This window comes from Solenopsis invicta, chromosome 12 (genome assembly GCF_016802725.1).
Source record: "Solenopsis invicta isolate M01_SB chromosome 12, UNIL_Sinv_3.0, whole genome shotgun sequence".
Lineage (NCBI taxonomy): Eukaryota > Metazoa > Arthropoda > Insecta > Hymenoptera > Formicidae > Solenopsis > Solenopsis invicta.
The window spans coordinates 15,760,325-15,776,567 of NC_052675.1; the positions used below are offsets into that span (position 1 = coordinate 15,760,325).

The 16,243-nt window shown below is 34.4% G+C and overlaps 2 protein-coding genes across 2 annotated transcripts in view; one reads left to right on the top strand and one right to left on the bottom strand.

The window, feature by feature from the left end:
- Nucleotides 1-272: 272 nt before the first annotated feature.
- Nucleotides 273-1,200, top strand: LOC105196028. Its single transcript, XM_039456057.1, has 2 exons — nt 273-439; nt 516-1,200. Exons 1-2 carry the CDS (start codon nt 420-422, stop codon nt 829-831), a joined length of 336 nt encoding a protein of 111 aa, XP_039311991.1. The 5' UTR covers nt 273-419; the 3' UTR covers nt 832-1,200.
- Nucleotides 1,201-2,820: 1,620 nt separating this feature from the next.
- The window catches only part of LOC105196027, a 99,503-nt gene continuing 86,080 nt past the window's right edge, over nt 2,821-16,243 (bottom strand). Inside the window, exons 9-11 of the mRNA XM_011161746.3 lie at nt 7,503-8,139; nt 6,673-7,189; nt 2,821-6,453 (exon numbers count right to left, since the gene is read on the bottom strand). Of these exons, the coding sequence (XP_011160048.1) occupies nt 5,611-6,453; nt 6,673-7,189; nt 7,503-8,139 (1,997 nt within the window). The 3' untranslated portion in view covers nt 2,821-5,610. The remainder of the gene's footprint in view (nt 6,454-6,672; nt 7,190-7,502; nt 8,140-16,243) is intronic.

Below are 16,243 nucleotides of genomic sequence, written 5' to 3' on the forward strand. Positions count from 1 at the left end.
CGTAATTAATCATTTGTGCACATTCTCGACCCCTGTTCTGGATGCAACATACGCGATACGCGTCAGATTTTATTTGCAGCAAAATGGATGTTAGCACGGACAACAACTTACATCCATTTCTCGAGAGATGGATGTGGGTTGTTGTCCGTGTTAACATCCACACTGTTTTTAACGGCGAGTTGCAAAATAGATGTGACACGTAGTTCCTATTCTGACCAGAATGGATGTGCGTCACTAGTGTACGGGAGTTTCGAAGCGTTATAGGAAAAAGGCCGTCGTGGCCGCTCTCAGGTTCCTCTCTGCTCGCGCTGTTCATTCGCGAGGCGCTATTATCGTTTCCTTTGATTCGTGGACGAATTGTTTTATAAGAAAGCGTGGTGGAGAAAAATCTTTCGCTTTACTTTGCTTTACTTTCTAAAATGTCGGACAACGATAACCAGTAAGTACAGATTGATACGTAGATATTATTGTAATTATTTGTTTGTAAATTATAAAAATATTTTTTATATTTTTAGATTTTTGCAGCAAATCGATGAAAGTCAACTATATGTAGTGGCCGCAATGAGGGCAGAAATTCTGAAGTTACGCCAAGAAATTGAATTGTACAAACAAAAAGAAAGAGCTTTGTTACAATCACCGGCTGATCCCGCGACTCCGGGAACAGTCGGCGACTGCGGTAAGCTCGTAGTAAAAGTAGAAATGTCTACTCCCACAACGGGTGAGCCCGCGGGACTACACCAGTCGCCGGCTATACACGGTGCCGCGGGGCCATCACAGCTAGTGCAGATAGAAGAAAACACTAGACCTAAGCACAGAAATCACACAGAATAATTAAAAAAATAATATATTAAAACAAACTTCTTACATACATAATATAATAAATCAAATTAATACAGCAAGAAGATGGTAGAAAAGCAAACACGCAAGAGGAAGAGGAAGAGGAAGCAATCTTCCGAGGACAATCTTCAATAAATATCACGTAATTTTCAAATTTTCTTAAAAAGTAATTTTATATGTCAGATTTATATAACATACTTTAACTATAATAAACATTAAAATAAATGATAATGTGTATAATCATTGGAAAACAATTTCAACCCCTCAGAAAAGAAACTCAAAGTTGCAGCAAAAACCGGCGCTAGAAATAATATTTAAATCATCAGTTAGCATGTGCAGCGTTATTTTACGAGTTACAAAGAACTTTTAGTTTCAATGAAACTCATCGTAACAGACTTTACACCTGTACAACTCATAAAATAATGTTCCGTTTGCGACCGGTTGACTTAAAAGCCGTTTCTAGTGCCGAATTATAGTTAATAAAATTGCTCTTCCTTCCCTGATCTCACTGGTCTGTAATTTCGTTTTTATATTATGCTGAGAACGACTGTCACTTCTATAAATATAAATCTTGCTGTGACACTCTTCGTGCTTATCTGCATGGAAGTTTTCATAGATTACCAAGTTTCTAAACATAAAACGTTGAGTAGAATAACTTCCTTTTATTGTTAAAGCTCTCAATTAAAATTTTGATTTTTCATACTTGACATATAAAATTGAAATTTTTAATCATGAGCTTTAGCAATGAAAGGAAGTTACCCTATTTAACGTTTTATGTTTAGAAACTTGCTAATCTATAAAACATTCCACGCAGATAAGCACAAAGAGTGTCACAGCATTTATATTTGCACAAGTGACAGTCGTTCTCACACCATAACATAAAAATGACATTGCAAATCAGGGCGGTCAGGGAAAAAAGAGCAAGTTCATTAACGATAATCTGGCGCTAGAAACAACTTTTAAGTCATCCGGTCGCAAATGGAACATTATTTTACGAGTTACAAAGAATTTTTAGTTTCAACAAAGCTCATCGTAACAGACTTTACACCTGTACAACTCATAAAATAATGTTACGTTAATTGCTATAATTTTTATTCTATTTATCTGATTAAAGTAAATCAAAAGCCATTTTTTTCGATTTATATGTCAACAAGATAATTCAAATAATGACGAATCGATTAAGATTGAATTTAAAAAAATAAAAAAATTTTAATATATTTATCATGAAGGTGTGTATTCTAAAAGTAGAAAATTATATCTATAATTTATTTTTTATATGTTTCAGCAAACTCATTCTTTGCATTTTGCATGTATAAAGCTAACGTACTTTCGTTGTTGATATAATTGAAAATAAACGAACCGCAGCCGGTTTGTCGCATCGCGTGTTTTACTTCGGCAGTGTCGTTCAGGTTATCAAACTAAAACTTTAGTAAATAATTAGTCCGCGTGCGATTGTAATATATTATCGCGAGTGTTTTTCACGAGTGTGCAACAAGAAAAGGAAGAGGAGAAGACCTGACAACCCAGATGTTCTGAGAGGAGAAAAAGATCTGGTAAAGGCATTGGGCTTCAGCGGAGCAACTTTGAGGTAAATATAATTTTTTATTTAAATAAAATTAATAGTCTTTTTCCTTTTTATTTAATTTTATCTCAATAAATTAAATACTTAAAAAAAGAAGAATCATATAAAATTTTATATAAATTAAACTTTGTAAAGATATTTTTTGGATATTGATTACATTACTAAATATTTAATTAAAAATCGAATTTTAAGTTTTATGTGTGTATAAAAATTAATTTTTGAAATATTATTTTAAACACATTTTTAATTTAAATTTTATGTTTGTGTGTTACAATATCATCGAAGCTTCGTGACTGAATAACTCCACTCGTTGCGCTTCGGGTCGGTGAGTGACAAATTTTTTATAATATATTATATACATACATGCGTAAAGTATATAGGAGAAGAAGGAAACTCATCAGTTCTCATGAAATATTTCCATTTATTCTGAGCAAAGTACAAAATACGTTTCCAGCTTAAGATCTAACGGATTACATTTTGCAAAATTACTTCCGTCCTTTGCGCGATCGTAAGTAATCGATCAACGCATCGTCGACGATCGCTCGACGCAATTTAAAATAATTTAATTAAGGCAACTCTTGTATTACGCTATACATATCATTATCCTCCTCGCATATATATGTATTATATATATATATATATATATATATATATATATATATATATATATATTTGTATATTCTCGTTATTCATCATTCGACGATCGTACAAAACCGATCCAACATGATAGATTGTGCACGCGGTTAACGGCACTTTTCCGTTCGAAAAATCTCCAAAACACGTATATATACGTACTAAATTCTACCCCGACTAGACTAGCAAGCGATCGAGACTTAAAATCGATTTGCAATTACGCTGCTCGTGTAATTCGTGATTATGTACAACGTCCGCCGAAGCGAACTTGAGGCGGGAGTTAAGCTGCCTTGTCGTCGAAGTCGACAAATAAATTAATTTCTTAATGATTAACCCTTCATCGGACGTATGTGATCTCACAGATTCATGGTAAATATATTTTTAAATATCTAAGATTTTAATTCGTCGTAAATATATTTAATAAATCTGTGAGACTACATGCATCCAACGAAGGATTAAACTTCCAATTTAGCGTCGTTGACAAACGACTCAGTGCTGATGCTTAATAACGAACCACATACGGTAAACGATAAATCGCGTATTGAGTTAGACTTTATTTTTTCATCGTTTCTCTATTGAAAAAAAATTCTTATACTTTCATAATATTTTTAGAAAATTTTTTATATTTTATTTTTATAAAGATTTCTGGAATACTGAGTACCTCACAATAAGTAGTAAAGTAGCTGATTGTTAAATGCAATAATTACAATCCATTGAAATTCTCACTTTCCGTAATAATCCCGCACAAAAAATTTGCAGTGAAAAAATTTTATTCCATTATAAAGAAGTCAAAAACAAATTTTGTGACAACTGGATAAATAAATTATGATCTACATCTCATAATTATGATAAAAATTAGAAATAAATTAAAAAGGTAAAAATCTGCGTTTATATAATAGCAGAAAAAAAGGAAATAAAATAATAAAAATTATAGAATTTAATATACATATCTTCAAATGTATTTAAAGTATTTTCTTCTGAGTATAATGATGATCTCTCTTGAAGTGAAACAATATATATGTACATTATATTGGATTGGATTATAGCGTTTTTTAAATGAAAATTTAAAACAATGTTTAGATAAAAATTGGAAAAGTTATGTGAAAACTTCTAAGAAAATTTTTCATCAGGGTTTTAAATAAAATAGAAAAGATCACCGGTTGTCTAATAGTCCAAAAATATATTGACAATGATTGTCTCGCGAGCAATTTTGAGAACTTTTACCGTAATAATAATTCTACACTCAACTCATCAATTTCTATGATAAGCGATTTATAATTTATCGTACTTAATTTTGATGCGGTTTTTGACGACTAATATGGTCTTCTTAACTCCCGTGAATAAATTAATATTATATAGCCCAAGTGGTTATAAAATACTGCATAATATCTCGATTTGAATAAAGGTAACGATAAAATTCTTATTAGAGTTACGAAGGAGCTTCATCCCTAGTTTCTTCGTATCGTAGAGTTTCGCGAATTAAACCTTGTGCATTACTGTCGTTAAGAATATAATGCATCTGCATTTCTTGTTTAAGAATATATGCAGATGAGATTATAGTACTCATCTGATCTCTGTTTCGTTTCAAAAAGTTTAAGAACATCTGATCGTGAGCATTGAGATATTTGGGATCGTACAAAGATCAAATCGATTTCTTTCGTTTCACCGTTTAGAAGAACGTTTGCTTAGCACAAAGAATGAGAAAATATCGGGTACATCATTATTAATACGTCAATATATTGATATCTACGGCATTGCATCTTATTTTGAGACTTAAATTTATAGCGTCGTACACACGTAAAATGCTTCTTTATAAAAATTATATCAAATAGGCACTCGATTGAGAGATTATTAGCGTCGAGAATATTCTATTTATTGCTTCTTATTTGATTGAATTACGTATATGAGATTTAGCAGAGCGATTTAAATTACGTAATATAATGTTACGTACTGTAAAATCAATTTTACATTCAATCGTCAAAATATAACATAATGTAATTACGACGTTATTGGCGCTGATTATTTGCTTTATGCAAGAAGTCTTGCAATACTGGGTACTAAGTTTTGCATTATTACCGTATCACGTTTATAAATTATTGTCTCTTAGCAGATGCGAGTTGCTGTAATTAGGATAAAAAAGTCAACCTAAATAGGTCATAGTTAATAAATAGGTCGCGTCGGAATTGCTAAGTAGATTCAGATGTCCTTGCTATTAACTCTTCATTAATGTACTAGATGGCATTATCAAAAAATTCTAGTTGCGTCAGTTTTTTTTTCGAGAAAAATTTTAGAAAAAATTTAGAAATGAGGTCTACTGTTATAATAAAAGTACTGCTTGATATTTTTATAATATATGTACAAATCAGTTTTAATTTAAGAAACTCTTGTATGTATAAATACTTGACCTACAATTTAATATTGTAATTTGATATATTAAATTTTGACTTATTAAACTATCTTGCTAAATAGAGCAAATATACATATTGTACATCACAATAATGAAGAGCTAAATTCTTGTGCAAGGCCGTTGTCCTCATTATCGACATATTCGTGGATCATCACAGAGCGGTTTCAAGAGTAGGAGCACTCGGACTGCGTGGTGCAACATTTTGTGTCACCGCGTGTCGCGGAGATTCCGATCGCGCTCTAAATCTCTTGCTGAAGTAGAGATTTTGCGATGGATTGGTGCTCGTGGGTGTGCTGGCCAGGAACTGGGCTCTCGCCAGTTGGTTGCTGATCCTCCTTGACTCGAGAGCACTTATGGCATCCTGACTTTTAGATTCGAATGTACCTTTCGAATACTGTATCGCTGTGCTGGCGATATCGTTTCGAGGCAACGAAGTATCTTGGTCGGTTATCGTGGTTTTCGCGGGTGATGTGGTTTGCGTAAGATTATTTGGCGTGCTTGTAATTAATTCTTGGACATGGTTGTTTTGATTTAACGATTTGATTGCGGGATCGAGATTGAGTTCGTTCATAAACGTTTTGCTCGCCGTTAGTCTATCAGTGAGGTCGTTGCATTTGATGACACGCAGGTGATTTGGTAAATCGATGCAAAGATCCAGTTGCCGTCTAGAATTCAGTCTTGAAATGGGAGATGTATTCTCCGGCGAGGGTTTCATCGCCTTCTCCTCCGCCGCGGTGTCTTCGATTATGGTAGATGAAAGAACGTCGGTTCTCGGGGTCTGAAACCTCCAGGCCGAGCGTGGACTTAGGACTTTCGCCAAGGGACTCTGATGAGCGTTCGGCGACGACGGCTGTTGCTGTTGTTGGCACTGTTGGCGCGATAGTTTCAGTTGTTCTGCCGCCGATAGTCGTATAGGATTGGCCTTTATACTCTGTTGAAGGAGCAAACGTTTGAAATCCATTCGTGACGTGGGCGACTGCACTGTAGTCGGAATCTGGAATGGATAGGGTGAATTAACGGAAGAAATAAATTATAGCGAACATAAATCAAATTACAGGATTTTAGAAAGGTCAGAAATATTTTAAAATTAATGTTAAAATAAATATACGGTTTATCTTTGATATTAAATAAATTAATAACTAACGAGGAAACGATTTCTCTAATAGAATTGAGGATATGATCCATCTTTGAATCGATGATTTTCGGTAATTACCTCTATTTTTTGAGACTCGGGGCTCCAGCTATGCCTGGTGCCGGCCGGTGTTTGCACCAGGGAGTTCATTGACCCGTATGGCGATAGATTTTCGCTGTCGTTTTCGTTGAGCTTAATATTGAGTTTCTTCTTGGACTTGTGAATCGCGGCAAACAACTCCTCGTTGGACATGGTGCTTTTGGTGGGTGACAGAACCAGATTGGTCGGCGTCGTTCTACCGGAAGAGGTCTGGACGGGAGTGCTTCTACCTGAGGAACTGCTCGTTGGTATCGGCGATGAGCAATTATTGCCGGTGGTGGTCAGAGCTAGACGTTCCGCCACGGTTGGCACCGATCGTCCGTGGTGGTTGGTGGGAGTGGACGATTTGAAGCCGTTACCGTAGCCACTGTGGCCAATCGGCGAAATTGGATTATTCCTTAGAACGTCCGCGTTAGGAGACCTTGTAAGAGGATCGTTGGCGGGTGAAGACGCGAAGAATCGATAGCCGAGTGCAGCTTGATTTAAAGGCGTTGCGAATCTGCGTACAAGACAGTGAATCGTTTAAAGGTCAACTATAGCGCTGGTGCGATAGATCAGATTATTAATGTTTTCTATATTTTCTTTCAATCAGTCTTTTATAACAAAGATATAAACATTTAAATAACTATGATTGATATCTAACTTTTGATATTGTTATATCATTGTTAATAATGCTATTAATATTATTAATTTTTAATATTTTAATATATTACTGTAAAAATTTGCAAATGATTTAAAAACGTGGGTTTGAAAGTTAGAAGAAAAAGAAAGAATCGTCTTTCTCTTTTTTAATTATTCTTCCAATCCCTCACCTATTTCTAACATCCACGACTGACTGAGATTGACTCTGCACAAATCTGCCTTTTGTCTCTTCTTGTTTCAAATTTCTTCTCTCCGCATCAACGTGAAAAACGTGTCGAGCCTGCTCGTTCTCCACAATCGTGACTCTTTGCTGGCCTTGTTTCGCCAGCATATGCATGCTGTTAAGAGAACCGCGTCCCAAACCTCTCGTAATGTCTGGCGTGACACTACGAGGCGGTTCAATCTCTCGCTGAGGTCTTCTTGTCGGTAGGGTGTAGAACTGCTGTTGATTGATATCTCTGGCTGATGAATTGAGCTGCTGATTCCTCGCATTGTACATGTGTACTGTTTGATAATTGCAAACTCGTTGCTGATACTCATAATTCGACATCTGCTGATCAAAAATGTTTTTGCGGTTGTCATATTGTTGGACGTTTCTACGAGGATCGTAGATATCCTGCTTTCGATCTTGCGCGATCGATTGCTTCTCATTCTCGGGATAGGCTCGTAGATTCGGTGGCAGGGTGTCCTTTAGGATCTCTTGGTACTTATGTCGATCCTCGGGTTTTGGTGGAGCGATGTAGGGCGGCGGTTGAACGATCGCCTGTGGCGGCATAGATTCCGGAGGTATGGACAGTAAAGTGTTGTCTGTAACATTTAAGAAGACGTCTTTACATTTCTCACAAGTGATGGGATAGGGCATAAGATGTTTCTCTTAAATCGATTATGATTATTTTTCTTTTAGTTGGATAAAGTACAGTATAAAAATTATTATGTCCTAAAAGTCTTAAACTGAATAATCTCGAAAAGATCACGCAAAATGATTTTCTTGAAGATCTGTTAGATTTAAATCATGCCTATATGTTATAATTGATATATATTTTATTATACGACTATTTCTTATGTTGCTTTATTTGAAATATATGCGATTAGAAATTGTATTAAAAAAATTGTGTCAACTTTGACGATTATAATTTTACATGTTAAATACTGTAATACATATGGACTTAATATGTTAAAAGTATTTACATTTCTATATTATTAAAATTGTGAGTGATTAATTCAAGCAAAGCGATCACGTTGCAAAAGCATCACAAACACAAGCATGCGATAAACAAAACGTGAGAAAATCATAATAGCGCACGAGTCTGATGCCAATTTAAGTATGAGTTATCTAAATTATTAAATTAAATTTTAGTATTCAATAAAATTAAGTCAAATAATTAATAATAACATTGAAAACTACATGTTAATATATGTATGTTTAATATTAAATACATGCAGACACAACTTAATACATATTTTTAAAAAGTTGAAAGAATTATTAAAGTATTATATACAAAGAAAAATTTACATCTCTCTTTACATCAAACTTACGCGCAATACCTAGGAAGTTAAAAAAAAACGTACTCACCAGAGGTACATGGAGCATGGAACTATGATATGTGGGTGAGTTACTAGTGCGGGGTGCCACACGCGCGTGAGGTGCATATTTTTTCTAAAACTATACAGTAGGCACATATATGGAGAATACATAAAACGAAAAATAATAGGCAAAAAAAAAACAGGCGGGAATTCAGGATGGTGCAATATTTACAATCTCAGAGGTGCATATGATGTGTACATGGGTGAAATGAGATGATACAGAAAAGAGAGAGAGAAAAAAAAATGACAAAATGCAAGTGCTTTCCAAAAAGAATGACGTCTATTCACATACATTCCTAAATTGTTAAAATGACATCGACGATAGTAATATTGTACTTTTATGTACACAGGCAAGATGCGTCGCGATAACGCAACATTGCGGAAGTACAAGAAAAAAAATGTACATATACGTGACTATATAATAACGTTGCTTACAGCGGAACATATGAATTTCTTAACGATCTACACATATACACATATACAGTACACGCTGATAGTGCATGCTCCCCTGCCCAGGTTGTAAGTACGTCCTCGCGATATTAGTTGCAAGCTGATTAATCAACACTGCTGTGTCGGGGTAATACTGTGAGGAAAGTGCGCAAAGTGCGACTCGAATCCCGTTCCCCCGCTATTTCAATTAACGCGGCTTGTTTTATGGTTGGTGTGCTATTATACCTCGCGTTATATCCCGTAAGCAGAAGGCGGCGCGAAGTTGCATACGCGCGCGATATTATCGCGCTAACTAAACGCTAGCGAAATCGACGTGATAACTATCGCGTATATTACAGGCGCGATATATACCTATTACAAGAGCAGCATTATATCATCAGTGAAGAGAGTAATCGTTTCAGACACGTTAATCCTCCGTGAAATTTGTTTGGTCTTCTCTAGTATGCAATTCTTTACATTGTAGATTTTTTAATCAACATTTTATTGTAGATTAGACCAATTTTCTTGGTTTGACATAGCATTGCGGCAAAAATTTAGTAATATTTTATTTTATAAAATTAAAAATATATATACAGGATATTTGGCAACAGGTGGAAGAAAATTTAAGAAATGATAATTGATTCTAAAATTAAAAATAATAAAATTGCCATTATGTGTGCGAAGCAAACATTTGAGGTCGAATTGAATCTTTAATAACATGTTCGAATTGAATATGAAATTTTCACGTCGAATCAAATCGAATCAAAGCTGTTTAATTTGAATATAAATATCGAATTTGAATCCAATTTTGCCGGATTTACATTACATGTTAATTTAAAGATAATGAAGTATTTTTCAATGTTACAGATCTTTTTTAAGACGAAAAAATTCATTGCAAATAGTTTAGAAAATAATTACAAAAAATAATGTGCTAAATAAAAATTTATAATAGATATTATAAACAATAAAAGTGTGAGAATATTATACTAATAAATAAGCATATAATGTTACTATGAAAGTGTGATAGTACTTTAATGAATTTTTATTAGGAAAATATAATGGAGCAATTTCAAATTTTGTTCTAAATTCTATAAAAACAAACAATATAAATTTATAAATTTAAACAAATTTGCGAAAATGGTTGTCTATCGTGTACACAAATTTTTGAATAATTTATAAGATGTAGAAACCTCAAAGTTTTTGAAGTTCACGTTAATAAGATTGGTCATGTATAAATGAAATATTCAAAGTGGGCGATTGATTCAAAATCGATTCGAATCATCGATAATTCGAAATTCTCAAACTATTCGAATTCACATCTTTCAGATTCGAAAACAACTCGAGTCGAAATGGATTCGATTCGATGCGAAATCGAACTGTTCGCACATCTCTAGCTTAAGGCTTTGCTTTTTAATTATAAATGTTTAAGTATTTATGTAAAAAAGGTTTGAAACACGCATGTAAATCTTTAAACGTTATAATTGAAAAATGCTACTCTTGATTTTGTAATTTCCGAATTTTAATATGCGTGTGTATATTTTTTTTACATATATTATAATCGCAGAAAACGCACAAACGCAAAATACAGTATCACCCTGATTGCAGCTACGGGGTTCTATGCACCCACAGTTAGTCCTTGTTAGTCAGTAATAGACGCTCCTTACAACGAGAGGCGAGCACGCATCTCGAGCAAACATGCGACACGGCAAGTTAAGGCACATTTACGAGGATTTCACAAGCATGCCGGAACATGAACGGCCGTTATCTCGATTATGGAAGATGACGGCTGTTTATAGAATATTTAACAATGATCAGTCAGTGAGAAATCTTAACACCTTTCCGACCAGAGGACGGAGTTAATTTTGTATGGTTAAACTACAAAGTCTTAAATCAATTACATTTCAGGTCAAAGTATAGATAAAATAATATTTAAATATAATTTTTAGGTTAACAACAATAAATTTATATCTAAAGTTTAAAAATAATTATAATAGAGATTCTCTTCTTTTAAATTCCACGGAAATTTCCAATTACAATAATATAAGCGAGATAATCAGCAAAGTGTTAAGGTAACTTAAATACAATAACATGATTCTTGTATTATTAATATGCAGATGGAAGTCAATAACTTGACTTCATGTAACGCGTTACTTGTCAATCAATCGCGAGTGGAACACAAAGGGAAATTGAGGATATCATAACCACGTTACTACGTTTAAATGCGTGTGTATTATGGAAAACACGTTTTTCTCTTATTCCTATCAACGTGAAAGAAATCACTCTCGTACGTCACGGGATCACTTTCTACCCTCATTCTCGATTTATCTCGCTCACAAACGCGAAATAAAGAGCGAGCGACGACGAATTACGCATTTATCGTGAGCAGATAGTAGTTTTATAAGCTATGACTAATCCTCTCCTGTTCTTTTTATCATCTGGATTTATTTTCACGGTATGCGATATTTATATTGCGTCGCAAGAAACAGTCACAGAAATTGCGTAAATCATCATAGCAACAGGCTCGTCAACCTCGCCTCGTGAAAATCGTCACAATCACAAATCATCACTGTCTCTAACGACGCAGCAAAAGTATTCTTACGTATGCATAAAATGTGTAGTGACATTCCCAGCAAACGAAAATAAATGCGAATGAATAAAAAATTGCCCAATGAGCGCTACAATATTATTTAATATTAAATAATATATCTTGAAATATTATTTAATATTAATTAAAAGTAATTATATGTCCACTCATGATAATATTATATGAATATTATTTACTTCACTATTTTAAATCATTGAAAATATTTTATATTTTAATTTAATAATTATAAAGTTTATGAATATTTTATGGATAATAATTCACATTAATTTGTTAACAAAAATAATATTTGTACATTTTCATAATATTCCACAGAAATAATATACAATGAATATTATATAAAGCAAACATATAACAATAATACAATATTTCTATAATATTAAAAAATATTACAACATATTCTCGGAATATTATTTTAATATTGTTTTAATTTTTAATAATATTCGTATAATATTTTAGGGATATTGTACTTATAGGGTCATTTTTATTTATCCGAGTTTGCGCTTCAGAGTCCAGGGGTCTTTTTGGATTCAAATGAACTCAAGTGGATTAAAATACGAAATGTGCTATTCATTATTTTAAATTCCGATGGATTCATGCATTACATATAAATAATATGTTATGTTTGGATTTTAATGAAACGAAATACGAAATGAGCTATTCATCATGTTGAATTCAGATGTATTCATATCAATATTATATTATTTTTGGATTCAAATGAATTCGAAAGATCTGCAGCGCAAATTCGGAAATGTCGAAATGAATTCACTTTCATTTCAATTCATTTTCGTTTGTTAGGTTAATAAAATACGGATATTATCGGTAGCAAACGCAATTTGGTATAATTACTCACGAGAGTATCCTGGTAATAAATATCATTGCTATAAATATGTGACAGATTGGCCACGTTTAAAAACTGGCTATATAAAGACACGCGTTGCTCCTCGATAAGATGACTTAAGCGCTCGTTCCAAATGGAAAATTCAAAGATCGACAGCAACGTAATTAAATTATGTACGTCTCTTTGTCACTGGCCATACGTGTGCGATTATACAAGTGGGCATGGATTAACATAATACTTTCGGCGTAAAACAGCTACTTACATAAATTATATTTGAGCTTAATATCTTGCGTATTTCTAATTTACGTTTGTTCTTAACATAAGTAATGTAAGAACCGCGATTACAGGCCGTCTCATACAGCCGATTTCGCAACGATTTATTATACCTATTGCATCGCATCGACGCGATTTCTTTGCACACCTAAATTGGACGGATCTCTGTTCTTACTACGTCTCACAACTTAAGCGTCTACGTTGTATACTGTGCGTCTCAAAATAATTGTAAATCAGCGAGATAAAAGTTATCTACCGCGATGGTATTAAATTCGACGACGAGATTTACACGTGCTCCGTCCGCATTTCTCTCTTTCTCTCTCTATCTCTCTCGCTCTTACGTCAACTGTTTTGGTAACAACGCCAAATTATCTGCGATATATCCAATCGTTATCGAATTTCGGTTACGATTTTACGCAACAGTATCGTCCGCTCCAAGGTCTCCATCAGAGACATCGCAGGTCGTCCAGGACACTTCGATTATCTTTATATTGTTTTTTCTATCTCGCTCCATGCACATGTATCTACGCGTTGTTGTCAATCAATGTTAATATTATTGTTTACACAGTTCGCGGGAGATCGGGCCGGTGCACGGTTACGCGGGCCGATAAAAGTCCGCTCTCCGAGATAAGCGCACACGCGAATCGCCGTTGTGCATCCGTTCGTCAAGCCGGGACTGTTGCGATGGATAAAATACCAGAGCAGAGGATCGACCTCTTCATCACTCTCTTATTTTTTTATTCTTATGTTTATGTATTTACGGTACTTTCCACTGAATTTCTTCTCCTTCTTTCCACTCTCTCTCTCTCTCTCTCTCTCTTTCTCTCTCCGTATAGAACTTCTTTGTAATCGTGCGCTAGTTTTGCAATACCGATAACGGCGCGTGGTCACTCACGCGATGCCGACGTTTAATATTCTCCACCAGTGATGTCACTGATATAGTCATGGACTTGACAGACAAATTAGCGTTCTATTTGCCCATTTGTACTCCACGGAATGTTTAATGAGAATTAAAGATGCATCGACAAGACAAACAAGAACGGAAAAACACTTGATTTGTTGCCAGAAAATGACTCAATTTTCTTTTGCATAAGAAAAAATAAATAAATTGGTGAAGTAATGAATAATACAATAAAATTTATTCGTCGATATGTACGAGAACGTATCCAACAATTAATAATTATTATGAGATATTGACGCAAATTACGTAAATTCTATTTTGAAATCTTAAAGAACGTTATTTTATCGAATATTCAGAAATATTCGTATTTCAATTTATTTTGTTTAAAATATTTTATATTTAAAAATAAAAATTCAATTAAATGATTTATATATCAATGAATATATTTTTTGTAAATTAAAATTATCAGTTTAGGTAATGGATATAAATATATTTTCTCGAATATCACACATACTGATACAAAATATTTTGGTTCCAAGATTAATCCGAAAAAAAAAAATCAAGCATGAAGCAAACATATACAACACATATATACACGATAACGTTTCCTTCTTCTAACAATGATCAACTGAAACTATCATCAAGGAAAGTTCAGGTTTAGAGGACACGAATTTGTGTGTCAAACGATACGCAGCTTAAAGCACGATCGAATTGATATAAGTGAAAGTTGATAAAAATATTAGAAGTGCATTCGTAAACATCATCTTTTTCTATGATAGCAATTTCTAATCAATATGCTATAATAATGTAATTTGACTAAGTTTTTTTTTGTATAATAAATAAAAAAGGTAAAAAAAAAAATAAAAATGTGATAAAATTAAATATAAAAATGAGGATAAATTCATTATTCAAAAATAAATTCTTAAGTTCTTTTATATCTAATTCAAATGTAAATCTTTCACGCACGTATAATATATACAATCTGAGTTTGTCAAAATAATATACATATAAAAAAGTGATATATTATACTTACATTATTTTAAATATAAAAAAAGTTTTAAGATAACTAATGACAGCAGACGACTCATGTCTGTTTTTATCAATGTAAATTAATTAATTTAATTTTGGTTTGACTTACTCCTTATTTTGTTCTAGTTTTTAGGACTAGAAAAGTAGAAAGAATAAGTTTAACGAAGATCAAAGTTAATCCACATTGATAGAAATTAGAATTAAACATTAGAATTTACGTTAAACCCATAACTTGCAAGGATGCAGCTTGCAATTATAAGGATGCAGGCGTGGGATTGTAGGCTCAACGATTACGAAGCGATGCGACGATGACTTTTATGATATTCAACTTACGGGGTCTCCTAGTCGCGATGAAGAGGAGATGTCTCGCCAGCATGTTGAAGTATTGCCGCGGCGCGGCGACTGATCGAGCCGGGAATCGTGAATCGACTTACGACCGCGCTGCTCCGTCTATCAGTAGTATTGCCCCGGCGACTGTCTGTCTAGCGACAAGATTTCCTCCCCGTTTTTATACCGATAACGTTTTATCGTCGAGCCAGGCTAAAAAACTCGATTTCGTTCTGCGGCGAGTCATCCGACTGACATACGAGACTTACGAAGACCTTTCGGAAACAGAAAAACCGGCCTTCGTCCGAAAGTGATTTTCTTGAACTGGCAGCTCGATGAGTCGTACATTTACGGACGAGTAGCAATCACGGAAGATTGATCACGAGTCACGAAACCGACGAGATCTCGGGAGAACGTGATCGGATCGTGATTAGACGCGACTATGATTTAAAGAGTCGCGACTCCGCGTGCTCGCAAAAATACAAGCTGATTTCCTGCAGCACTGCATTTTGTTAATCGGGACTTAGAGTCGCGACTTCCGACCGGATTGAAGGAGGAAAGAGTGTGTACCTTGCGGACGAACGACGAACGATCCCGCGATTCGTTCGTTCGGATCGGAGTGCACTGAAAGCGCCGGGACGCGCACGAAAGTATTTCAATCCTCGCAGTGGGGATTTTTGTTTATCGACACCCCGGCCATTATCATGTCGGGATAAACATCACGCTGATGCAATTCGCGTTGCTTATTGAGCCAGCGGCTAATGATGCTGATAAGGGTTAACAAAGTGAGTCTTTAATTGAGAGCTTCGTGGGAGTTTTCCAGCGAATTACTAAAGCGGAAGATTGCCGACTCGCCACCCCAGCGTGATAATTTCCTGTCTTCCCCTCCGATCGAAGAAAGTTTAGGACGTTTAGCGATTTAATA